Consider the following 25,911-nt stretch of genomic DNA (forward strand, 5'->3'; position numbering starts at 1 on the left):
CTAAAACATTGATAAGCTGGCCCTGTCTAGTCTGCCAAAGTGCTGTTTAACCATTAGCAGTGACAGCTGGAGAACACCTACGTAAATCCTAAAGAAACCCACCAAACCAAAAAAAAAGTGTTAATTTGCATAAGAGTCCTTTAAGTAGCAGAGAGGGGAAAAAAGCAAATACAAACCAAAACCAAACCTCTTCTGAATCCAGTTTTGGTACTCAATAGAAAAGCCTCAGAAACTTTTAAAATAACTGAGTGATTTCATAGCTCTTATATAACCTGAATAAAATATTGAGTGCAGGCAACTGTGGAAATAAATTTTTAATTTTCTCTGTTCTATTTTGGTGTAGCTTATTTAGATTTTGAAATGGTAGGTCACAAGGACTGGATCCAGATGGAATTAAAGTTTTAATTTGCTGTACAGATTCTGGCAACCTGTTTACACAGCCTCTCAAGAGTTGTGTAACTTTTGCATTCTTTTTTTACTCAAGCAATTATTAATTCTCATTTTCATTTACTTCCTGTAGTTCTGGTTGAATTTAAACACTGTAGTAACAGCTGATTTTCATCAGTCTGAGTATAAGCCATTTGCTTCTTAGTTGTGTTCTGTATGAAAGATCCCACATCTTTCATTTTTATAAGTTATACTAAATCTAGGGTTGTAAAGTCAAATGATTGTATTTCAGATTCCCTGATGAAACAGTAATGCTGTCTTGGCATTTGGCATTTTTAGGTGTAGTGTGAAATCAGATGAATGCAGTCTCTCAAGGGGGGCTGCCACACTGCAGCACTCTGATATTGCCCTTGTACATTTTACCTGCTTTTTCTTCACAGATTATGTGGCTGATGTCCCACAGTTAATTTTTTTTTTTAAAAATAGAATAAATTCACTTACAGAAGCAGAGTCCAGTGTAGTAATTTCATTGTTATGTCACACACACATTTTGCTGGAAGTTCTGCTCTTTTTAGCCATTCAGGCAAAAATCCAAGGAGTGTGGCTGTGTAGTGGTCCCAGTCTGCACTGAGAAGCAGCACATTTTCCAGCTGTCACTCTAATTGGACATGGCAGTTAACATGAGGTGCCCGGAGAGAACCTCTTTGGATAGGATTAAGATTACCCAATGAAGTGTTTTAAGTCTTAAACCTTCAGTTGCTGATGGTGTCATCATTTCTGCCTTGTACTTAATTGTACTTAATCATTTCTGCCTTCTTCTGTCTTACATTCCGCACATGCACAATGTCATGAGAGCCAGGTGGTGTGTTGTAGCTCACAGGAATGCTCGAACTTCTCTGAGGAGAGTTTGCAAACCTAAAAATCCTGCATGTGTTATGGATCTCCAGCCTGGAAAGTTGGGCTTGGCAAGAGCTTCATGCTGGAGTTATCTTTTGCTGTCAGCATCTTTAGCAGCTACCAACCAGAGAGTGCTTTTTGTTGCGAAAGGTGACCATGTCAGTCATCTCGCTGTGCTTAAGTTGTGGCACCTCAAAGAGCAGCAGGTATGGTAGTGTGTGTTTTGTGTTTGTATTGTACTTGTGATCCCAACTCTTCTAGCTCTTTGGAAGTCATTAGATTTTTCAAAAATATTTCCTTCCTGTTCAGATTTGAGTAAAAGTTTGTATAATCATTTTTTTTTCTAGTTTAAGAAAATAAAGAAATGTATTGTAGGTATGTTAAAACTTCATCACTATGTCAAGTTAAAAGAGGTTTCGTCTGGTGTTTCCACTAAAATAACTTCTGCAAAAGCCAGCATTTGGTTGTCCACTCTTTGGCAACATTAGCATTACAGAATGTCTCTTACTGGGTTTTCATTTTGAAAAAATCTTTAAAAAGTAAAATGCTGACATTTTTGCAAGCTTTTTAAAATGCATGTATCCTGGAAAAGCTGGAGAACCATAGTGCTTCAAGATTGGGACCTGGAGCTGTTGTCTTTCTCATCTTCCTCTCCCCTGCCTCCCTCGCATCTCAGAAGCAGAAAGTAGGAAATGTTTGGCTAAAATTGTTAACACTTACTGAAACGTTATGTTTTGTACTCCTGAGCTCTCTGGGGCAAAGAGGCACGTAAATGCCACTGTGGTTTTCTATCAGCTTCTTTGTTCATGTTCAAAATGTATTATTCTACAAATTCATTCATGATAGCTGTATTTTGTACCTGTATAATTGCACAATTACTTGTTCATAACATTAAAAACTATTCCAGTGGGTTCTGGAATAATGGTGTATCAGTGAAGTAACTTGAATTTACATACATTTTGTCATTAATTGAATCTAGATATTTTTTCTTACACTGAGAATTTTCGCAGCAGTGGTAGTATAAGAAACTGGGTGCCAAGGAGTATCAAATTACAGAGGCAACAACTTGCAGAAAATTAGTCAGTCTTTGATACACAGAATATTCTAATTTGATTTTTTTGCAGGTTACTGTGGCATCACCCTAAAAATCTGAAGTGCTTCCATTTGTCAGAATCAGTATTTGTCAGTAATAGCTTGATTTCTAGGTAACTTTTCTGAAATTATCTAGATGGTGAAAACAGTTTTTGAACCCTTCAAGTGCTGCCTATGGACAAAGCAGTGTTTGGTTTCCTCTCTGAGACTGAAAAAATAAGAAATTGTAGCTGTTTGTTCAAATGTTATTTTGCTCCTCACCATAATTTCCATTTCAGCCTTGGTTTCTCTAATACTCTAAAGCAAAGCTCATTGGTTGTGGTGTGCAGCTGATTGCCTCTCCTAAACAAACAGAGGCCATCTGATAGAATAAAGCCATGTCCAGAGCTCAGGTGCTGCACAGTGTGCCCCTTGGAGTGACTGCTGGCCTTTTGTCCCCGTGCAGGATGGAGGCGTCCTGCCTGGAGCTGGCTCTGGAGGGCGAGCGCCTGTGCAAGGCAGGAGATTGCCGGGCCGGCGTCTCTTTCTTTGAAGCTGCTGTGCAGGTTGGCACTGAAGATTTGCGAACCCTGAGTGCTATTTACAGCCAGCTGGGCAATGCCTATTTCTACCTGCAGGAATATGCAAAGGCCTTGGAATATCATCACCACGATTTAACTCTTGCAAGGTAATTGTTGTCCATGCCATCCCACTGTGGGAGACACAAGCAGCTGCCTGCTCACTGTCCTGCCAAACCCTGCACTAATACTGGCTGATGAGTGGACGTGGTGTGGCACGGGGCTGGGGGCCTGGCAGGTCACTTGGGTGCCCTCTAACCTGGCAGCTAATACTTGGTCTAGCACCATAATCCCAGAACTGACTGAGGCCTCACCAGGTTTCTGGATAATTAAATGGCTGCTTTAAATCCACCCTTTCTTTACCCTTTCATGTTTCTAAAACTCAGTGCTTCTAGTTCTCCATATTGTTGAGCTGCTCTCTTGTTTACTAGACAGAACTCCCTAATGTTTATCTGTGTAAAACTCATCATGTAATACTGTGAAATCTAAACCCTATACCTTTCATCCGCTGTTTTATGTATCTGACTTTTACTGATTTGTACAGGTCCAGTAAAAGGCACAGGCATATAATGTACTTAACCTCAAATTGGCATAAATCTATTCTTCCTCCTGCCTTACCTTGCTCCTGTGCTGTGATCCTGGGGCATTTGTTTTGTTGTGTTGTTGCCCAGGTATGACAGTCTGAGTGTTTCAGTGGCAGTCTCTTGCCTTAGTCTCATTTAAAATGTAGAATGAAGTAGTGCCTCGAGCTATGGAGGAGACTGTAAGTCTTAAACCTTACAGTTAAGTGTCTTGTTAAGTTAAAGGAGATTTTTACTTAAAAGGAGATGGTCAAATAAAACACAAATGCAGTTAAACCTCTCTAATGTTGGGACTGTCTTTCTAAATCATCTTTAAGAATTTTCTCTCTATTCTCTTCTTAAAAGATGTGAATTTAAGAAATAAATGTTGAGCAATACCAGGAGCTGGCTAAACAGCACCGACAGAAGATGTCTGTAACCACAGACTGAACAATGTTTGAGTGCATTTCAGCTATAAAATGAACTGAACACATTTACATTTACATAGTTGTGGTCTCTTCACAAATTCATGTCATTCTCTCCCATACATTGGTTTAAATGATCCACTGTTTTCTGGTACTTACTTGCTGCTATTTTAGGACGATTGGAGATCAACTGGGAGAAGCTAAAGCCAGTGGGAACCTGGGCAACACCTTAAAGGTACTTGGGAATTTTGAAGAAGCTATCGTTTGCTGTCAGAGACATCTGGATATTTCCAGAGAACTTAATGATAAGGTAAGAATTGTGCAGCAATTTGGATGTAAAGTGTAAAATGTAAAAAACACACATTCCTGAACCCAGTGGTACTGGTAAGGAATGTGCACCTTTCAGAGGGAAATAGTGAATATTCAATTTTTATCTCTAGGCAGCACGAATCTACTAGTTGGAATACAGTTGTTTGTACCTGGAAGACTGTAGCTCCAGGTTAAATATTACCCTATTTTGTGGTGGTTTTGTTTGTTTTAAATTTAGTTTTTAATGGTAATTGACCTCAAGAACGTGTCTTGCTCTTCAAAAAGAAGTAGTATGCAAAACAATTGGATTGGGGGCTATGACTGGGTAGGTGATAATATGTTCAGAATGAGCAGAGTGGTTATTGACAAGTAGTTAAGGAAGTTTTTTCCCATCTGTGGATTGTACAAATAGTTGTTGTGACAGAAAACTTTGAAGCATGAAATTTTAATGCCTTCTTTTACTTCTGGTTCAGGTTGGAGAAGCAAGAGCACTGTATAATCTGGGAAATGTGTATCACTCTAAAGGGAAAAATGTAGCTAATGCTGGGACCCATGATCCAGGGGAACTTCCAGAGGATGTGAAAAATGCTTTACAGAAAGCTGCAAAGTATTATGAGTAAGTAGTAGATTTAAGTGTTGGGGGCTGGGAGGATGTGATCATGTAGTTCTGATGTGGGAGACCTGCAGGGCCATGAGCTATGGAATGCTTCTCTGCAGAACTGAGGTACCTGTCAGTTTGGTGTTTTCAACAAGACATGCACTGGTTTTTATCCTGCCCTCACTTGTACTGTACCTGACAACCCTTAGTTAGCAACCAGCAGAACTCTTCAAACCAGGCTGAGACAACAGGACCTTGTCACACCTGTGTAACTAGAGGAGAGCACACTGGCTTGAGTTAGAATGCAGTGGAGTTTGGTAGCTCACTGAAAGTATTTCTTACTTAGATTCATGGTTATTTAAAGGCCATTAAAATAGGCCAAAGTAGAATATCTCTGCCTTTTCCTTTATATAAGAATTTTTAGAATTAGTATTTAAATGACTGTGAGAAAAAACCCAATACAATTTAAAAGTCACTATTCTCCTTCTCACTCTCCCTCAAAACAGGGAAAACCTGTCAATAGTAACAGAGCTGGGTGACAGAGCAGCACAAGGACGTGCCTTTGGAAATCTGGGAAACACACACTATCTTCTGGGCAACTTCAGGAGTGCAGTTTTAGCCCATGAACAGGTACAGTGATGTGCTAGTAATGAATTCTGTTCTAGCAGAATATCAGGTTGCTCCTGACCTTTAGTACATGTGTTGTGTGCTGGATCTTGTTGCAAGCTTTTTAATGCAGGTTTTAAATCTTAATGACATAAACTTCAAGTTTGGCTGTTCTTATATTATCATAGCATTGTTGTTGACCTAAAGAATGCAAATTTTTCTTGCATTTCTGCATGCAAGTGTACGTTACAAAGTATAAAGTGGAGTAACTAACGCAGTTATTTCACATTTTTAAGCGTCTCCTCATTGCAAAAGAATTTGGTGATAGATCAGCAGAAAGAAGAGCATACAGCAACCTTGGAAATGCCTACATATTCCTGGGGGAATTTGAAACTGCTGCTGAATACTACAGGTGAGTGACTGCTAACAAACACAATTTATATCTCTTGTACAGTTTACTTCTGTCGTGCCTGATACTGTAGCTCACTGTGGAACAGCCATTGCTTCAACACATACTTTAGAAGAATTTCCATTTGTTTAGCAAAGAAATTTTTCCTTTGTTGTTTAACTGTTCTGGTTCTCTTAAGGGAGGGGCAGCATTAACGCCTTTTATATTTTTAACTCTTTTGCTACTTTAAAGAGTTTCTTTGCAGTGCTGTAGACAGACATCTTTCACTGCTAGGCATTTATTGCCATTATTCCAGAAGCAGGCATTACTGTCTGAGCTCTTAGTGCTGGAATGGTGTGAGCAGCTTTCCTGCCCTGAGATGGGTGGCTGCCTCAGGTGTGCTCACCAGCTGAGATCAATTTACATCTTTAGTCTGTATTTTCAAGCCAGACTTGTCTTCATCTCTGCACCACTAAGCAGTTACTGCTGTACCTGGGAAAGTAAAAGCTTGGCAAAGATACAGTATAGGTGTTATTAGCATCTGACTGGGATTCCAGAGCACAGCATTTCTTAGGGAGAAAAGCCCCAGTACTGAGCAGATCCCTCTGAGCCCTCAAATTCTTCTTGCCCAGCACAGCTCAGCTGGCTTGGTGAGTGCAGGCCTGTCCTGCCCATTCTGATGGGAAGTAGGAAAGTAGGTATTGTAACACTGCTATTAAACAGTGCAACCTCAGGGAAACTCCTGCCGATTATTAATGGAGCAGTAAATTAAATGATGCTGTTTGAGGAATCAGCCTGCTCTCTAATGAAGTAGGTTGCAGTGGAGGGAGGACTTTACAAGTGTGAGATTGCAAGGGTTTACAAGATAGTAATTTAATAGCCAATAATTTGCTGCCTGCTGCCCCAATTTGCTGAAGTTGTGTAACAGATTTTCAGTTGTGCAAGTGCACTTCTGAAAGCTTTTCCCTGTGGTGGTTCCTGACCCTCTCCTGCAGGAGGACGCTGCAGCTGGCTCGGCAGCTGAAGGACAGAGCTGTGGAAGCACAGGCCTGCTACAGCCTGGGGAACACCTACACTCTGCTGCAGGACTATGAGAGAGCCATTGATTATCACCTCAAACACCTTGTGATTGCTCAGGAGCTACATGACAAGTAAGCCCTAAGAGATTGTTTCATGTGTGTGTGACACTCAGAGCAAATCCTGTTACCTTCAGCTCCACTGGCATTGTTCCCCATGTGACAGCTGCATTCGTGTGAATTCCCCCAGTGCTGGGCTTTGGTTTTCATGTGGAAAACCAAAATTACTCATAATGGTATTGCAGCTAATGAGTCTGAGATGAAAGACAAATTGATGAATGACTCTTTCTACATCATCTCCTGTCAGCAAGTCTGTGTAAATTAGGGAAAAGCAGATCTTTCTTTCATGAGTTCATTATAATAATTCACCCTACTTTCATAAGAATCTGTGTTCTACTTGTCCACAAGGTAATAATCCAGGAAGGGATGGGGGAAAGAGAGTAACACAGCAGCAAGTAATGTTTATATTACAGTACTGATTTCTGACGTTTTTTTATAGTGTTGGGTGCAACCATACTTTTTTTGCAACATTTAAATGTACCTGTTCTTAAGTCACTAAGAATACAGAGGACTAATAAGTCATGCAAACTTGGAGGAGGAGCAAAGTAGGTTATACAATGTCCCATGCTTACAAAACTAACTTGTTTGCTGTGAGCTTAAAAATTAATAAAAATATTAAATTTGTTCATATTTATTTATAACCAGATCACACTCCTTAAATACAATATTTAATATGTTGGGGGTAGCATGGTCTCTGATGATTGCCTCAATTTTTTTAGCCCAGCAAATTACTTTGGCAGTACTGTGAAAACCTGACCTCTGGTGTTCAGGTAGAGGTGTAATTGCAAATGTGTGTTGTTTTCAGAATTGGGGAAGGAAGAGCATGCTGGAGTTTAGGGAATGCTTACACTGCTCTGGGAAATCATGACCAAGCCATCCATTTTGCAGAAAGGCACCTGGAGATTTCAAGAGAGGTATGATTTCCATACTCCCACTGTGCTGGCTGTTGGTTTTTGCTCTTGCTCCCAGAGGTTTTATGGAGGTGTGAGTTTGAGTGATGGAATGCATTTTCAGTCATTCTAGAGACAGCTGATTCCAGGTTATTTCAGCCAGTCAGCTCCTTTGTCCTAGTGTCACCACTCACAATGGTGTCATGGACTCCCAAGTTAGTGGCCAAGCAGAAATTATTTTAGCTTTTCTATGTTACCTGTTAGTTGTTACTTCTTTAAAAAGATGTTCTCAGTCTTCAAGCAGGAAAATCTTTTCAGCCTTTTTCTCTCAGAAGTCATGGGACAAGGATTGCTTTACAGTTACACATGTATTTGTTAAGGTAATACAACTGCTTATTTTATTTGCTTGAAGGTAGGAGACAGAAGTGGAGAACTCACTGCCAGACTTAATCTCTCAGATCTTCAAATGGTTCTTGGATTAAGCTACAGCACAAACAACTCCATGATGGCAGAAAGCCACGCAGTGGAAAACAGTTTGAATGGTATGTGCCTCTTTCTGAAGTAGTTTTCCAACAGAGGACTTAAAAAAGAATCTAATTTGAGTTCTTTAATGAGTTGGGGTTGACTATGGAAGTTTGCTTGGTTTTCTCCCCAGCAGCTGAAAAAGGTTCTTGAGGTATTGGACCCCTTCAGCACCTCCTTTTCTGGAGGATTTATATTGTGAATCCCAGGGTACTGCTTAGTTTCTTTGTGTGTTCTAATTGTGTCTGTGGCTTGGACCTTGGACCTTAGAGGAGTACAGCCACAGCTTGTCAAGTGACACCATAAATTTTAATAATAAAAAGATGAATTTGTCTCTTGAAGGTGGCAGACCAAGAGGACGCCGTTACAGCATGGAGAACATGGAACTTATGAAATTAACACCAGAAAAGGTTGGCACTTTGCTTCTTTCTGTTCTGATATTGCAGTGAAACCTGAGGGTGTGCTGATGTGCCTTTTGCCTCCCTTTTTAATTTAGTTGATCACAGGAGCTCCATAACACCACGTCTAACAATACTAACCAAAAATACTTCTGTTACGTAGGTAACAGCATGTGACAGGTGATGGCTGTAGTGGCTTGTGGGAGGCCTGCTTTATTCCCTGCATGAGTGATGTAATGAGCGTCAAAGGAATTTTCATCTCTTTATAGAGATGGGTTGAGGTTGCAGCATGAAAGTAATTCAGAATAAAATTCCTGAACTTTAGCTTAGCTCTTCTGAACACTTTTTCTTTGGTTACAGTCATTTTACAGGGACTTAAAATACATGCTCTGTTTTTCACTTTGAGATTTCAACCAACTTGCAAACCATCAGAAGCTTCAGCCTCCATCTGGAGTAAGGATGCTATTTCAGAAATGTTACAGCTGAGTCACAGGCAAAACAACTTCTCTCCCTAAGCTCAGGAATCTTTTGGCAATGGGAGTTCCCAATTAAAATCCTTGTGTCAGTCTATGAGAGATTTCTTCTACATTCTGCCTTTCAATACTGGGCTGGCAGTTCTGCATAAATGATTCCAGTGGCAGACTGAAATTGCTATTTTTCCCTCCTCACTGGGATATCTAATTGCAGTCTCTTCAGGTAAGGCAAAGCCTGTTATGTTAATCAATGAAATCTCAAAGCATGTGTAGTCAGTACAGCTGAAGTCAGCACTGGCACTCAAGAGCCTCTTTGGGTACATCCTTGTGGCTGCAAGAACAAAATAGTGTAAAGCTGCCTCAGTTTGGGGAGGAAAAGCAGCAGCAAGTAAGGGGTAACAGTACTGGTAAGTAAAATCAGAAGGCTTAATTTCCTGACTCTTGTTTTCTTAGGTTCCAAACTGGAACAGTGAGATTCTTGTTAAACAGAAACCACTGGTTGCCAAAACTTCAGCAAAACTTCATTTTGTAAATCGACTAAAAGGCAAAAAGTACAAAAATGGCACCACCTCCAAAGTTTTGCAGGATGCCAGTAATTCCATTGATCATCGACTTCCAAACTCTCAGAGGGTACGTGTGGTGAGCCTATGGCCTTTACTCATCTTTGTGTGATCAGAATTGTGGAAAACACCTTCCTGCAGCTGTCCTGTTCAGTTTAACTTGATTTAAACACTGTGGCTCTAAACTGATGCAGAATCTGTTATTCTACAGCTCTCTCAGGGGTGGTGCCAGCTTTAAGATTTTCCTACTACTGAAACATTTTATTTGTGGTGGTTTTTTTGAAGTTAGACCTCAGCTTGCAAATAAATTTCATTTCTAAGTCTCTTTTAGACCCTACTTCTCTAAACTTAGCAAAATCTGTTTTCCTGATCCAGACAGTGGGAGATATTTTGGACATATTTTTAGGTTATTACAGTCTTGAGAAGTCAGTTCAAAATAAAAGAACTGAGGCATTTGGTCATAGAGCTGAGATCAATGGCAACTGTTCTTTGCTGGTCTTGTTTCTTTTTCTTCTCATGGGCATTTGGGGTTTTGTTGGATTAATAGCTGAGGAGGAATAACTCCCATTTTACCATGATCAGAGTGCAGTTTCTTTCCATTTCAGAGAATGAGACATTTCTAATATATTTCACCCTCCAAAATGCTGCCCTAGCGTTAGCATCTCCTCTTTGGATAGATGTCTGGCTATAGAAAAGGTTGACTAAAAAAAATTTATTTAATAAATTTCAGATATGTAAATGTCAAGCATATCACTGGACTGAAACTCTGATGCAGTTGTCCCAGCTGTAGGCACTCTAAGGTCAAATACCCCAAATTTTCTCCTTTTCAGAAAAGCAGCCGTGAGCCAATGGCAGACGAAGGGTTCTTTGATCTGCTGAGTCGGTTCCAGAGTAACAGGATGGATGATCAGAGGTGCTGCTTCCAGGAGAAGAACAGACTCCCAGCTCCTTCAGTGGCAACATCCTCTACTCCACCTAAAACGATGATAAAATGTAATTTTTTAAAAGCAAAATCCATATTTGACTCAAGTTTTTTTGCCAAATAGTATTTTCAAAATGTATTTGCAGACAACTCAGTACAGCAATGGATTTACTCCCAGGCTAACTCTGATTACTCTGTGTGTCCCGGGCAGCCTTTTCCACGTCGGCGGTGTCCCCGCACACGGACGAGTTCCTGGAGCTGCTGGCGAGCTCGCAGAGCCGGCGCCTGGACGAGCAGCGCGCCAGCCTGAGCCACCTGCCTGGCCTGAGGCAGAGCCAGAGCCAACTGCCCGGCCAGAGCCAGGGCCAGAGCCAGGGCCAGGGCCAGAGCCAGGGCCAGCTGCCCGGCCTGAGGCAGCAGCAGCACCGCAGCCACGCCCTGCTGGGCCAGCTCGGGGCCGGCGCCAACGGCGACCTGGATGACGACTTCTTTGACATATTGATCAAATGCCAGGTAAGGGCTTAGCAACCTCCTCAGCTTCTGCCTCTGGGGACTGCAACTGGGCCTCCTCTACTGCATTCTGTAAGGAAGCCACTGTGGTTTAAGATATGTATTGATCTGACAGATAAGGAGGAACATAAGAGAACAGAAGGTGAGGGTTGGGGTGTTGTTAATTATCCAGTTTAGAAAGTATAATTTTGGTATTTGTACCATAGTAACTATTAAAAGTAAGAAATACTTAGAACGTGAAGAAAAACAAGTGAGGCTATTGCAAGGAGTATGTAAAATGGTTTTAAGTGTTTAGACCTGGCTTGCTAAGGAGGACACTTGATACACCACCAATCCTAATTTATCAACTGAAAGAACTTAGTATCCAGGTTTTGGTGGTAAGAGTAGTCATCATTTCCGTGAGATTAAGTTTAAATGATAGTTTATAGCAATATACCAGTGAGGTGACTGATTTTCAATTAGAGCATGTGCATATACCAATTAGACCAAAAAGAATTAAAAAGACTTGCTGGTTTGTCTGATTGGTTGACAAGCAGCCAAAAACACGAGATTCAGATGCTGAGTTCTCCAAAGGCCAGTAAAGTATGGCAGCCTGGCTGAGAATTGAGTCTACATGACAGTGCTCATCAGCCTGCTGAAAAAACCATGTTCTGTTATAGAAGCTTGTCTGTTTCCTTCTGTGAGTCAAGCAAAGAATCTAGAAATATTCTCTTTTAGGACTGGAAAAATATTTAATCTCCTCTGATCAGTATGGACTGCTTTAAACGAGCACAGAAGGGTTGCTGCCTTTGAGCCTTTTTGTGCCAAGGGTGCCTGTCGCAGGTCCAGCCACCACGGAGAGCTGTGCTTTTCCTCCTGTGCCCACAGTGCCCTCCAGCAGCAGCCTGTTCCTGTGGGAACACCCCTCCCCCCCCGGGGAGCAGAGCCCAGCCCAGCAGGGTTTGCCACCTGCTCTGGAAGCTTGGCACTAAACTGTACCCAGCTGTACAGAGCAGAGGCAAGGGGGCCTTCAAGGAGTGCCTTCCCAAATCTCACAGCACTGCAGCCAGCTTTTAGTCCCTGTGTAAGGAAAGGAAGACAACCATACTTCCTGGTGTATGAGACCAGAAACACCCTGTACTAATGCTAAGAAATCTCATTTTGCAATATGTCAAAGAACTGAACTGGGGGGGGGGGTCACTTTTAGACACATGGGACAAGTGGGGCAGAGGAACCATTTTAGTTACACTTGGACTCAATGATTTAATTTAGCAAGTTTAACTTGAAACAAAACTTATAAATTAAATCTCTCTACGAGCTTTAAATCTGCCAGCAAAAGGTTTTAGTAGCTTTTTCACTTAATATTGTTCACTTACTCCATATCTTCCTGTAAATATGCAGCTTGTATTGCTTGGTCTGTCTGTAGGGCTCCAGACTGGATGATCAGAGATGTGCTCCTCCAGGAGCTGCCAAAGGCCCCACTGTACCAGATGAGGATTTTTTCAGCCTGATTTTGCGCTCACAAGCCAAGAGAATGGATGAGCAGAGAGTCCAGCTACCCTCAGCCATAAAGGGACCCAATTCCAGCTGAAGAGCCCAGCAGTATGTACAGCAGCATCCTAGGGATCATTCTGGTTTGCTGGAAAAGCACACTTGCCTTTTTTAGATGACTGCAATCAGTAGCTCTGTCTCCTTTCTCCTGATTTTTCACAGAAACAGCAGCAGCATCTCACTGGTGAGCAGCACTTACAGAGCTGCCCCTGCTCGTGCATTTGGCAGCTGCTTTCAGAGCAGTGTCTGAGGTACTGGTACTGTGTCTCCCTCTTATTTGCTTCTAGTCTGTCAAAATTATTATGACTTTTTTTTCTCTGTCAATGCTCTCATTGCTCATTAGTGGATTCTACCACTGTCTCAATCTAGTGAAAGACTTAAATTTTTATGTTCTTTTTAAAGAAAATTTGATTTTTTCCCCTGATTTGTACTTCCTGAAAAAAAGTTCTGTTTTCTTTTATACTTTTTTAAAAAAATAATTTAAAAAAAAGAGAATAAATAGCTTTAGTATTTAGTCTCTTTGCAGAAACACAGTTTGGAAGAAACAATTTCTATAAAAAAATTAAACCCTAGTTTTAATTCTGTTTAATAAAAAATAGTTTTTTCAAGCATTATGGTTTTTTGGTAATATTTAGCTAACTGTTTCCCACATTAATTCAGAACAGTTCTGCAAACAGCAGAAGTTATCAAGAAGTACTTATTTCAAGAAACAGCTGCTCATGCTGCTCTACAGCTTGTGTGAAAGGTGCCCATGCCCCAGGGAATCACAGGGGTGGTGGGCACTGGGCACCCCCTGCCATGGGTGTGGGGCAGTGCCTGCAGCACCCCGGCTTCCAGTGCCAGCCACAGACATGCACAGCTGCTGCTGCTGCTGCCTGTGCCTGACCTCAGCTGCTCACTGGCCCTGGCTAAGGACAAGCTGGGCTGGGGGAGCTCTGGGAACAAGCACTGCAATGTCCATCCCCAGGGCAGCTCCTCTCCTGGCCCTGTTCCGCTCTGAGCTGCCTCAAACTGCCCGCTGCACCATCAGCTGCTCACTCTCTGCACATCATTACACCAGGAGCAAATCAGCTGCCCTAAAACTGAGCTGACAAGAAGCAAACTATTTTTAAAGAACATAAACCCAAAGACAGACCTGAGACATCTGAGCTGGGAATTAGCATTATGGCAATTACTCAAAACTTATTACACAAACCTGATTTCCAACAAGCAGCAGCACCCCAGAAGCCTGGGTTTTTCTGGCCCCTTAGAGGTGCATCATCTTATTAACACCTTTATTTCAGACTCCAGACAGAGTACCCTCTCCCAGATTTTACATTCCCACCTTGATAGTCTTGTCTCTTCTACACTTGAGAATGAGAGCAGAATTAGCAAGTATATGACAAGTAAAGATCAGACAAAACTTACAGTAGAGTCTGGGTCTTCCTTATTCTCTTTCCCGGACTCATGTAAAACGTTCTCTTTCTTCTCTTCGCACGGTTCTGTGGCAGAACTCTTCTGTTCTAGGTTTTTATTGGGGACACAGTTTTCTCCAGTCTCTCCCTCTACTTTGCTTGTCTCCTGTTTTTGCTGCTCAAGTGCAGCTTCTGCAGTAAGGTTTTCAGCTTTGAGAGTTTCAAGTCTATGAACTTCAGATTCAGTGTACAACCTGTTCTGCAAAAAAAATCAATAATAACCTATTAATTAAGCAATCAAAAGTGACAGCATCTATTGTTCCAAGTGCATCCCAGCTCAAGGGGCAGGGCTCACCCAAAGCATGATGGCTATTTATTTTCCCCTCGGGAAACAGAACATGTAAATAAGCCCAATATAGAGTATAAATCTGGTTTGAATTTTCTGTAGTTTACAGGGAAGTCAGCACTGCTGCTTTCCTCCACATTTCTTCTGTGGGTTATCATGATTGCCCAGCTCACACACATATTGATCTCAAAGCTGAAGTTGTCTTTAACATAAAGCATTTTAATTCAGTAGTTTCTTGCCAGAGTTAGCTACTGCAAGATATTTTTCCAGAAGAAACACATCCAAGACACCTTTATCAAACTGTTCCATAGGGGAACGTGTAGTTCCTTAGCTGCTCTCTCCCCCAGATCTGGGTTTCATGATGTTGTTTGACTGTGTTGCAGCAGGTGCCACTGCAATCTGCTCAGTTTCCTGGCAGCTCCCAGAGCCCCAGGAGGCGCCTGTGGTACCTGCAGTGCGTCCGGCTGCTCGCTGCTGCGTGCCGTGTCCGGGCTCCTGCTGCCACTGGCCGCTCTCAGCCGGAGCAGGGGCCTGCTGGCAGCGTCCCCTCTGTCCTGGTGGCCTCTGTGCACGTAGGGCTGCTGCTGCAGGTAGTACTCATCTGCTCTCCTCCCATCGTACTGCCCAAAGGCCATGGGCTCCTGCCCACCTGCAGGCAGGGGAAGACTCTTCTTCTGAGAAGACCTTAAGTATCTTAATGCAGACACTGATGATCCTGCACCATAGCAAAAAGTCTAGGGGAGAGGGAAAAACCAAAACTGAGCAAAACACCGAATATCTGCAGCCTATGGTTTTCACACAGATTTCTTGTCATATATCTGCAAGACCCTTAAGGAAAAAGTCAGGTGAAGGGAATGGCTCCAGCTCAAGCTTTCTGCAGTCTGACCACACTGCAGGAACTGCCAGGCTGGATGCAGTTCATTGTTAGTGCTACATTAATGTTTAAGGCTCTAACTCAATGTCTTTGTGTTAAATGCCAGCCACACACATCACAATTAATGACTCAAAGAAGAAATGAGACCTAAGGTGCAATAAACTGTCACAGAGCCTAAGATCTGAAGCAATTTAATGCTACTGTATCACACTTTGGGGAGTGGGGGAGGAATACAGTTTGAACGCAAAACTCAGCTCTTTTAATTCCTAGACCAACTGTAGTATGAAGCCTTTGTCAAGAAAAAATTCCCTTGCAGAAGTAATTTCTTTGTGCTAAGAAATCTGTTCAGTTTACAAATGAGAAATACACAATATAATAGATAATACTTAAATATAAACACATTTAATATTTAAAAAATAAAGCTGAGCTTCTAAATGTAAGATGAATGTATACAAACCAGGACACCCAGAGCCATGGTAATGAGCACTGGAACCTGCAGAATTAATGGTATCTCCTTCATAAGTGCCTTGATGAATTCACCAATACCTTGTCCTATGTCCTTCAAAGGCTCAGTTACAAAGTTGGTGAAAGTTACTGCCAAGGCCTAGAAAAGAAGCAGAAAACCAGTGCTGTCACACAAACACCAACCTAGGCCTTGGCAGTCCCCTCAGGCTTGGCACATACCTTTGATGGTGGAACCATATACACAGGATTTACAAGCAGAATTTCATAATACTTCTTACAGGGATCATCCTGAAACGTCCATGTGCTTCTAAGCCATTCTGAAATCAAAGCAGACACATATTACTACTACTTCTTAAAAAGATATTTTGTGACACAGCAGCAATACAGAAAGCAGCATTTCAGTTACAGACGGAAGAGAACTCTTCTAGACATGGTCCAAAACAGATTTATTTTTACGCATCTGAGATTGGCTGGAAGTACAGTTTATCCAGTCAAGGGGATGCAGGAAGGGGAGGGAAGGCTGGAAAAAAAGAGAAGAACCTGAAATTTTCCCCCATGTATAATCAAGAAAGCTCTTTGGGTGAGATCAGTTCCCAGAAGCCTCAGGGAAAAAAGTCTCATGTGTGGAAACTATGAACTTACTGTGAACACTGTCCACAGCTACTGACACAGCATCATTCTGTGTTACTGCCCATCTGCCAGTCTGCAGGGAGACTGAAATTGTCTCCTTTTGCTTGCTGGATTCAAGGGTCTGTTTTAGTTACAAGCAGGAAGTCTTACTTCTTAAGGGAACCTTTACATTATAAACAAGTGATTCATGACATCAGTGTTTCTGTGGTCTGTAGTTTTACAGCACATAAATCATTGACATGCAATCAAAAACAACAGAGTCAAGAAATTACACAGGGAAGACCATAACAAGCAGCCTTTAAGAGCTGCTACCCTTCATCTATCTGCTATGGCACTGGACAGAAATAACAGCTAATAAAAAAAACCAGCTTTCTCTGTAAAATAGTATCACCTGAATAAACAATTATAGATCCAATTCCTGAAATCCATTGCACTCACAGGTGTAATACATGAAAAAAAATCCTTGCTCTGAACTCTGCCTGCCTGTCTTTAGTAAAGGGCACTGAATGTACTGGGGAAACAGGTAAGTTACAAGAAAAAGAAGTAACACCATGACATACCCCAAGTACAGTGCTGTGATCAGCTCTCCTCCCCAGGCCTAGAAAACAAAGTCTTATGGGATGGGAAAAGGGTAAAACCATGTAATCATGTATTGAGGAGAATTCCCCATACTACCCATGAAGAAATAAAAGTATCCTGGGATACTATGGATGGATATTTAGTGAAATTAACCACTTCTGCAAAGTACCAAGAGAAGAGCTTACCCATGAGACTTCCATACCACTCCAGCTTCTCGGCACAGACCTTGTCAAACTGCCCCATCTTGGCCATCTCTGCCTGGTGCTGAGCGAAGGCCAGCTGCAGGGAGACACACACCGAGTGCTGCAGCCACGAGTGCTGCTGCTCAGCAGCCCTGCTGGCTCTCTGCAGCCTGGGGACAGTTCCCACATAAATGGGAACTTCCACATTGTCCCCTTGTAATGACAATTCCCCATGTAATATGTATTTAGAAAAGTTTACTACCTAAACAATTTAATGGAGTTAAATTCTAAGAACTTCCTGGGAATGGACAAAAACCCTGAGATAATGGCTACCTCCAAGTTATTCTCCAAAAGGAATCTGAATTGTCAAAGGATCAGACTCCAATGTTGGAAGATACAAGTTCAAGGCAAAAGTAAACTGATGACATCTTAACATGTTTCTGGAACAGAGACACAGCTGTCATGGAATTACTAGTTAAAACTTTCTCTTTTCTTTTTCAAATAAATTGCATAAGAAATAACTGTATTTATTATAGTTTTGCCTTACTGATTGCAACTGATAATCAAGAGAAAAATTGGTCAAATCCTCTGTTGTAAAACTGACATTGTTCACTGCCTCAACCCAAGCCACCTGCATGGCATTCCAAGCCCACCAGAGCCATGCCACTCTTCAGCACTGCTGTCCCTGGCTCTGACACACTGCACTTCAATCCTCATTGACAAGATGGGAGGGCAGATTTTGTGGCTGGGCTTTGATCTGGTGTCCTACATTCCTCCTTGATAAAACTGATCTGATTGTACCATCAGCCACTTAGTTAATGAGGCATTTATCTGGTCTATCACATGAAAGTTTCTACCAAGGAATCTTAAGAAAAAAAATCTGAATATATTTCTGTATAACTTTTCTACCAAGCTGCTTCAGTCAGAGGTTACATCTGCCTTGCCCATGTAGTGAAATCAGAGTTTAGTGCTCTCTGAATTTTGTGCACCTCTACAGCACAATACAGTTGTCAGGGTTTCTTTTGTTCTTTACACCTAACACCCCTATCAACATGCAAAAGAAAAATGTTTATCCCTTTTTTATTTTGCAGTTAATTAAAAGCTGTATGTAAATTAACCAAAGGAACTAAACAACCTTAACTCCCTCATAGCTGTACCGTTCTAAGCCAAAAAGCCATTACGATTCCAGAACTTACCGTGTACAAGTAAAACCAATTCCATACAAAGCTGACGAGGAAAGTCATAAATAAAACATATTTCAGCTGAACAAAGCGGGACACATAGGTCCTCACTTCTGTAGCCAGTACAATCACAATGCACGCTACGCACAAGAGTAGCTGAAAAAGAAAAGAGGAAAACATTATGACCCATATTTGGACCTTTCATCTCTTCTGACAGTAAGATGAAGAAACTTCCAACTTTTGTTTTTACTAATGCCATTTACACGGAATAGCGGAGTTTTTCCTTGCTTCCACAGCCCATCTGAGCAGCACAAGGCAGGACAGCTTTGTGGCAGTACCAATACTCATCCCTGCCACAGCCTGACATTGCAGCTGCTCATTTGTTTCTTGTGATATTTAGTTATTTCTCAGGTTTATTTGTTCCATTAGCAACCACACTTCTAAATGATCAAATTGGTGTCAGCCAGTGCTTGAGCAGTTTGTGCCTGCTCTGAACCACAGAACAACTGCTGCCAACTCCTGCACAAAGTTACAGCTTGGGTACCGGCCGCAAGACTTCAAGGACTCCACAGTGTCTTTCCACCCCAGGACCCCTCTCAGAGGTTACTGAGCCTCCTTTTGTCATCTGGCTTCCAGGGACCCCTCAAATCTAGACAGGCTACTTGCAAGATTATGTCAGCACAAACACTGGCATATTCTGAATTGTAAAGATTTATTCAGAAAGCGTCATCTTTATTAGAGATCCTCAGCTTAGCACTTTATAATTCCCAACTCTCCTCTCTCCTCTCCAACCCTATACAATTTTTTCCACAAAATTTGCAAAAGCCTCTGACCTATAGGGGTTTAAACATATACTTGTCTCAGTATATATTCCAACTCTTGGAGAAGCCAACAGCTTCAACAGCTAGATGAACAAGAGACCAACATGGAAGATCTACAATGCATGAGGTGTCAGTTCTCGAGGTAAGACAGTGCTAGAGCACAATGAGTCTGGCAGCATAGATATAAAAGACAAGAAAAGAAAAAGCACACCAGGAAAAAAGCCCCAAACCAAAGCTACAATAGAGAACAGATGACCACAGGAATAAAAAACTTGAATTCCTTATTAAAGCAAGTAAATTCTTCAGCAACCACAAAAAAAAAAAGATTGACTTGAAATATGATGGAAGGAATTGCTTTATCTGTGGAGTTAAGATGGTAATATTGATTAGCACAGAGAAACTGAAGAAAACAGCAATTAAAAGCAATAATCAACCTTTATTCTCTTACCCAAAACAAATGATATAGATCAATTCCAAAGGTGTCTTCAAATCTCCACCGCCAAGCTTCCTCATCGTGGTGCTTAAAATTGACCAAGATATCATTGAGTGCCTCATCCAGGGCTCCTGGCTGCCAGGCCTCCTCACTGACAAACCTGAGGATCTCCAAATACGTCTGCCTGGTGAGAATGATCTCAGCATCGTAGTGGGCATGGCCCACTTCTTCCCCAGGCTGCATTCCAAGCAAAGCAAAACAAGGGTTAAAAGCTGCTGATTTGGAAATACAAATGCATCCATAGGCCAAAACTGATCATACTCATTCTGTACCAGTGCCCTTCTGAAGCAGGCTGCAGGATGAAAACGTGGGACAGGGGGCACACTGTGATTCTATAACCTTTTTGTTCATCTAAACTACACAAAATACAATTCAACTGGTTTGTAATCTTTCAATTCTAAAGAAACAAATCCTAAAAAAATAAACTATCTCACTAAGATTTCAGGACCAGGGCTCATTAACAAGTAATAATTACATATACACTATGTGTGTGCCTCAGTCAAAGCTGGATAAAACAGATAGAAACTATTATACGTGGCTGTCCCGGCCTCGCTCCCTCACAGCTCCTCCTGCACCTCCCGGCTGCCACGGGCACAGCCAAGTCCTTGGCTTAGAGACAGCACCAGTGAGCAACCACTGAAACACCAGAGTGTCAGCAACAGTGCCCTCACTCTGAGCCAAAACACAGCCCTGCACCAGCTACCAGCAAGAAAATTCACTCTATTCCAGCTGAAATCACTGCATAAAGAAAGTAGCAAGGTGATTCTTACATGGAAACTCTAATAAGCTGCTATTCCTTGATGGTTAGAATCACAGGATGGTTTGGGTTGGAAGGGACCTTGAAGATAATCTGGTTCCAACCCTCATGGTCAGGGACACCTCCCACTAGACCACATTGCTGAAACTTCTCTGGACAACTTCTTCCAGTGCCTCACAACCATCAGAACAATTAATTTCTTCCCAGTATCTATTCTAAACCTCCTCTCTTTCAGTTCAAAGCTATTCCCCTTGTCCTAGCACTAGGAGTAAAGTTCCCTCTTATAGGCCCACCTTCAGGTACTCAAAGGGTTTCTAAGGTCTCTCCAGAGCCTTCTCCTCCCCAGGCTGAACAGCCTCAGCTCTCTCAGACTGCTAAGCTAACAGATGCTAAGATACACTGAATTCACAAACCCTTCCTTTGGATGCTCTACAGATCAAACACCAACTGTGTCTCCTCAGTAGTACAGGATGCACACACTTCTGTCATTTTTCCTTTGCCATCCAGGTCCCTTCATTGCATTTAAAGTACACCAGCATAATTACTCAATGCTTGGTAACTGTGAAAACTACATAAAGCAGTAATATGAATTCATTTTAATTAAGTGTTATTAAATGACTGTTCAAATACTTACAAGGCCAAGTTTTCCAGCTTCATTTAAAATCTTATTCAAGAATCGCTTAAAAATATAAAAGCTGCGGCTCTCCTGTGATTTGGCATTCCTCTTCTCACACTCTGCAATCTGCAATTGTGCAAAAGATACTTTTATTCACTTTGCTCAAACCAGCTTCTTCACAGGAGAGAAAAACCCCAAATATACCAACACATTTAGTTCAGGATTAGCAGGGGCACATTTCTTTAGTTTAGCAATGATTCCCTGGTCAGTCTGCCAGATAGAAAGCATACACAGTTACTGAACATACTGCTTTCCATAGAACTGGCCAGTACTGGAGATTTCACATCTGCTAGTAATATTCAGATCCTGACTTCAGTAAATCTAGAAACAAATGCAAACATCTGGATCTCCTTACACTTTAAGTTTGCAACAGGAAAAAAAAGAGGGAACTACCAAAAAATTGAAGTAACTAAAACAACATTAAAATGCCACATATCCCATTGGGGATGCAAATGGCTGAGGGCAGGAAGGGCCCCAGGAGCCACTCAGGCATCCCCACACCCTGGGAGGGGCTCTGACAGCAGCACCTGAGAGCTGCAGCTCTGCACATGGCCCTGGTCTCTGTGCCCACAACCACCTCTAAAATCTGACAGGACTGACAGCTTGAGAGCAGCACGGGGTACTCAGCACCACACCTCCAAACTGCTGACACTGAGCAGAAGCACCTAGCTCCTATTGACTTTGTTACACTACAAAACACGGCAGGAAACAGACCTTTGTAGGCAGAACAACAACTTGAACATGAATTCAAACCACTTTCAGTTTCTCCTCTGCCTAGAGGTTCCCCTTCCATAAAGAATAAATTATGCCAGCAATGCACCTGTTTGGTACGGTCCAGAAGAGCATCATCAGAAAGCAAAAAACTATAAGCACTAAAATACATAAGCATATTTATAAGCACTATAAAATGGGAAAATATTCTGAAGAACAAACCTTGTGTTGCAAGGAATCTACTACCCTGGAACAACGTGAGATTTCAGTACTGACTGCATCCACAGCCTCTTCCTCAGAGTCATGATAGTTTGGCTAAAATTACAGAAGAAAACCATATTTTCAGAATTCAAGAATTTGACCAACAAGCCCTGTTACACTTCTACAGCCACATCACTTTAGAATGAGCAAAGGAGCTAAAAATTGAGTACAGATCTTTGCTGCTAGTACCCTCCCAGTGACACTGCAGTTACCTCTCTGCTGTTATTTTAGGCTCCAGATGGACAATTGCTTTGAGTTTATCTAAATGCAAAAGGTGAGGTCTTGCCTGTCCTCCTCCCCTTGCCCTTTCCCCTCCTTTGAGGGCTGCTGACCCTCAGAGTGCATCAGATTAGATAATGGCACTGGCTGAAAACTGACTCAGCAGGCAAAGGGGCAGCTTTGAGGCAGGTGAATTCCCACAGCAGCAGCCAGACTGCAGGCAAACACAAACCCCACTCTGGCTGCCTGCCTCTGTCTACTGCAGAGCTCCCTGTGCCCTCTGCTCATTGCTCAGACACAGAGCAGGGCTGCTTCCAGCCACGTGTGCACACCCAGGGAGGCCCCCAAGAGGAAGCACAACAGCCCTGAACCAGTGAACTCGTGCTGAAACAAAGTTTGCTCCTGAGGGCTTGAGCAGCCCACACAGCCTGCCCACCTAAAATCTCTGCAGAGCACAAAAGAAATCCTGAGAAGATGGACAAACACAAAGTAGTAATTAAGATGTAGTTCTAGTTTTGTGGGAGACAACAATAAAGCTACTAATTTTTTATATAAAGCTGAAGCAGTTGGGCTCCAAAGCTTGCTGCTGGGCCTTAAGGTTGTTAATGACTATCAGGTGGACGTGGAGAAGTTGGAGGTTGATGGGGAAAGCTGTGGAGAGCAATAACACACTCTGCATCTTTTAAGCTTCAGAAAATTATGCTCTGCAGTGTTTAAACAGTATTACTCAAGACTGCAAAACCAAACTTGAAAGTTGAATAATGGCAAAAATCAAGGGTGCTCTTATAACCACCTCCACTTTACAGGGCCATGTGTGCACACATGCACAAGATAATCAGCGTGCACCTCACGGTATTCAGGATCCACTCCTCATACAAGACAGAGAAAATTCATTTTGTTAGAACGGATTTTTTTCCTAGTTCATCTTCTCTTCAGTGTTAATGATTCATTAAAAGTACAGCACTCAATCCCTAGTCTGACCTTCTGAAAACTGAGGCCCAGCATTACAAAACACCATTAAAATTCAAAATAGTCCCACACAAGAAATGGGAAACTGGTTCCTGCTGCTGGGAAACTGGTGGACTAAAATAAAATACAATAATTAAGTTTAACTCCCCCAACTTTTATCAGTTAGGAACCTGATTTTCAAGATATTTAACACTATACTTGGGAAATTAGCAAGAGCTGCTTAACCCAGTACTTCTCAGAGCAGTAACCTGTGGTGCCACAACCTGCATAAATCAAGCACCACCTGTGAAAATACAAAAAGCCTGCTTGATGTGACTTATCTGAGTGCAACAGAAGCTCACCAGGGAAAGATCCTGAGCTAATTACACTATTTTTTCTCTTGCAATTTTAACCATGGACACAAAGACTTTTCTGTGTATGGATTCAGATACAAGATAATAAGCCCTTAAAAACACCATACTGCTATCATTATTTACTGTCACAGTTTAAAAGCAATCTTCCAACAGAGAGAGACACACCCTTTCTTTCTCTACCTTATAAGGTCTTCTCATTGTTCCTGATGCTGCATCATAATTGAGCATATCCGTGGGGTCAATCCATTCATCTTCTTGAGCTTTACAGCTCCCTGTCAGCATCACTGCACACAACACCAAAGGAAACAGCATCCTGTATCACTGAATACAACAAGAAATTCAGGTATTTAGGTCAGGGTGTAACATGCGGTATCAAAAAAATGAAACAATCTTACAAGAAAAAAACTAAAAGTGGAGCTTTTAAAAAACTCAGTTCTCCCTTAAGAAGGTTTAAACTCACTTCCCTATTTCTTCCCAAGGAAAATGCTGACAATAATATGCACAATTAAACTGTATTATATGAGTGGATCAATACCCCTGACTTTGTTATCAGCAGGTGTAGCACAGAGTTCAGTATTGCTAAATATGATAAAACGGTGCAGAACTCCAGCACTCTTCACCACAACGGCACTGTGTTAACAGTAAAGCAAATTTTACTGTCACATTAATAGGAAGACCTGGCAGAAAAACTGCCCTTGACATTTCAGCCGTTCCTCGGATACCAGAGGGGCTGGGAGTGGCTGTGCTTTGAGGGATGGCCAATTCCGCACAAAAAGGGAAGCACAGAGCCCTGTGCTTCAGCCACAGCACTGTGGCTCCAGTCACACTCAGTACGAACCACCACAATCACAGATGCACACACAGCGCGACAGACACACCGTGAGTCCGGTGCGTCCAACAAACTCTCCTGGCCAGACCACAGCCTGGAAACGCTCAACAACCCTCAGGTGCAAAACACTGTCATTTGCTGAGCAACAGAAACGCTGTCAGTGATAAACACACCGTCTGCAGGAGCACAATCGCAAACAGCAGCTGGCTCTCTGAATTCCCTGAGGGAGCACTCGGTGTCCGAGCCTTACCCAATAGTCATTCCTAAGGGGGAGGAAAGAGGCAGAGCCCGCCGACAGACCCATGAGGTGGAGTCTCCTCCGACCTCCGCCCCTCTTAGCCTATACTTATATTGGTTTTGTGAGGGAGGGCAAAAGGCAGAGCTTCAGTTGATGACACTTCGTATTTAGACGCAGTTTGAGTGACTTTAAAGCATGCACACGTCTTCCTTCATTAACACACGTAGGAGTGTAGAAAGTGATAGGTATTTTGGAGTTAACGGAGCACGTTCAGGTTTTGGGTCACCCCTTTGGATTAGCTCCCCTTGGCCGCACTGTTTTAAGAGCAAGGCCACACCACCTCCTGCCGTTCCTCCAGCCTTTGTTTCCCTCAGAGAGCGATGCCCCGCGCTCCCTCAGAGATCGTGCTCCTAAGGGCGCAGGCAGCTTGCCCTTGGAGAACCACTGCCAACGCTAACATTCCTCCTTGATGAACTTTGGTTTCCAGCATTCCTTCACGAAGGGGCCAGCATGCCCGTCAGGCAGAACTCACCTCGGCCAGCCCTGCAGGAACATCCCAGCCCTGTCCGGCGCCACGGCCTGGTCTCCCCGGTGCGGCTCCGCAGGCCGCGGGCCCCGCTCCGGCCGGCGCAGGCCGGCACTGCCGCCCGAGAGCTGCAGGAACCGCCAGGGCCATAGAGAAGCGGCTCCACACGGTTCTCCCCCGCCTTCTCATGGCACCCGACACGGGCTCCGCCGCCACACGCAGCCCTCAACCCCTCCCCGCCCCGACACCGCGCAGGCCCCGGCCAGCGGCGCCCGCCCGCCCGCAGCCCCACTCGCCGCCCGCGCTACCTGAGGGGCCGCGGGGCTCCCGGCGCTCACCCGGTGTTTACCCGCAGCGGGGCCGCCCCGCCAGCCGCCGCCGCCGCCCAGCCGGGCCCGGCTCCGCCCCGGAAGCGCCGCGGAGCAGCGGCTGCGGCAGCGCCGCCCGGGCCCGAGGCGCCGTTCGGGCTGCGGGCCCCGCCCGGGAGCAGCGGCTCCGCCCCGGGCCCCGGCTGAGAACGGGCCCCGCCCCGCGGGAGCAGCGGAGAGCGGGCCCCGGCCGGAGAGACGAACCGGCGCTAAATGCGATGCAAGCTCAGGCACAGCAGGCGGGGTGTAAAATGATGGATGTGCAACCAGACCCGCCCT

The 25,911-nt window shown here is 43.2% G+C and overlaps 2 protein-coding genes across 9 annotated transcripts in view; one reads left to right on the forward strand and one right to left on the reverse strand.

Annotated features, from left to right (window-relative positions):
• The window catches only part of GPSM2 (G protein signaling modulator 2), a 28,041-nt gene extending 12,823 nt beyond the window's left edge, over positions 1–15,218 (forward strand). For 2 of the 4 annotated variants that reach the window (XM_074546212.1, XM_074546210.1), the window contains exons 2-14: positions 2,822–3,043; positions 4,093–4,228; positions 4,701–4,843; positions 5,332–5,455; positions 5,728–5,843; positions 6,815–6,970; positions 7,761–7,869; positions 8,258–8,387; positions 8,710–8,777; positions 9,692–9,868; positions 10,629–10,791; positions 10,932–11,233; positions 12,636–15,218. In XM_074546212.1, coding sequence (XP_074402313.1) covers positions 2,823–3,043; positions 4,093–4,228; positions 4,701–4,843; positions 5,332–5,455; positions 5,728–5,843; positions 6,815–6,970; positions 7,761–7,869; positions 8,258–8,387; positions 8,710–8,777; positions 9,692–9,868; positions 10,629–10,791; positions 10,932–11,233; positions 12,636–12,800 — 2,010 coding nt within the window. In that variant the 5' untranslated portion in view covers position 2,822 and the 3' untranslated portion in view covers positions 12,801–15,218. Of the gene's footprint in view, positions 1–1,281; positions 1,491–2,821; positions 3,044–4,092; positions 4,229–4,700; positions 4,844–5,331; positions 5,456–5,727; positions 5,844–6,814; positions 6,971–7,760; positions 7,870–8,257; positions 8,388–8,709; positions 8,778–9,691; positions 9,869–10,628; positions 10,792–10,931; positions 11,234–12,635 lie in introns of those variants that run through there. The other 2 variants (XM_074546211.1, XM_074546213.1) reach the window with 2 other exon arrangements.
• On the reverse strand, positions 10,496–25,829 carry CLCC1 (chloride channel CLIC like 1). Of its 5 annotated transcripts, none has more exons than XM_026793469.2 (12): positions 25,603–25,829; positions 23,837–23,992; positions 22,092–22,184; positions 21,117–21,224; positions 19,681–19,902; positions 18,427–18,567; positions 17,234–17,327; positions 16,059–16,156; positions 15,832–15,978; positions 14,950–15,234; positions 14,168–14,413; positions 10,496–10,773 (listed from the first exon to the last, which is right to left on the reverse strand). In XM_026793469.2, the coding sequence occupies exons 2-12, from the start codon at positions 23,981–23,983 to the stop codon at positions 10,765–10,767; spliced, it is 1,590 nt and encodes a 529-aa protein (XP_026649270.2). In that variant the 5' UTR covers positions 23,984–23,992; positions 25,603–25,829; the 3' UTR covers positions 10,496–10,764. The 5 variants fall into 5 exon arrangements, with proteins under 5 accessions (XP_026649270.2, XP_074402318.1, XP_005487148.2 ...); XM_074546217.1 differs by having other exon boundaries at positions 23,837–23,984; positions 25,573–25,829; XM_005487091.4 differs by having other exon boundaries at positions 25,573–25,827.
• Between the last annotated feature and the right edge of the window lie 82 nt (positions 25,830–25,911).

This window comes from Zonotrichia albicollis, chromosome 8 (genome assembly GCF_047830755.1).
Source record: "Zonotrichia albicollis isolate bZonAlb1 chromosome 8, bZonAlb1.hap1, whole genome shotgun sequence".
NCBI classification, from domain to species: domain Eukaryota; kingdom Metazoa; phylum Chordata; class Aves; order Passeriformes; family Passerellidae; genus Zonotrichia; species Zonotrichia albicollis.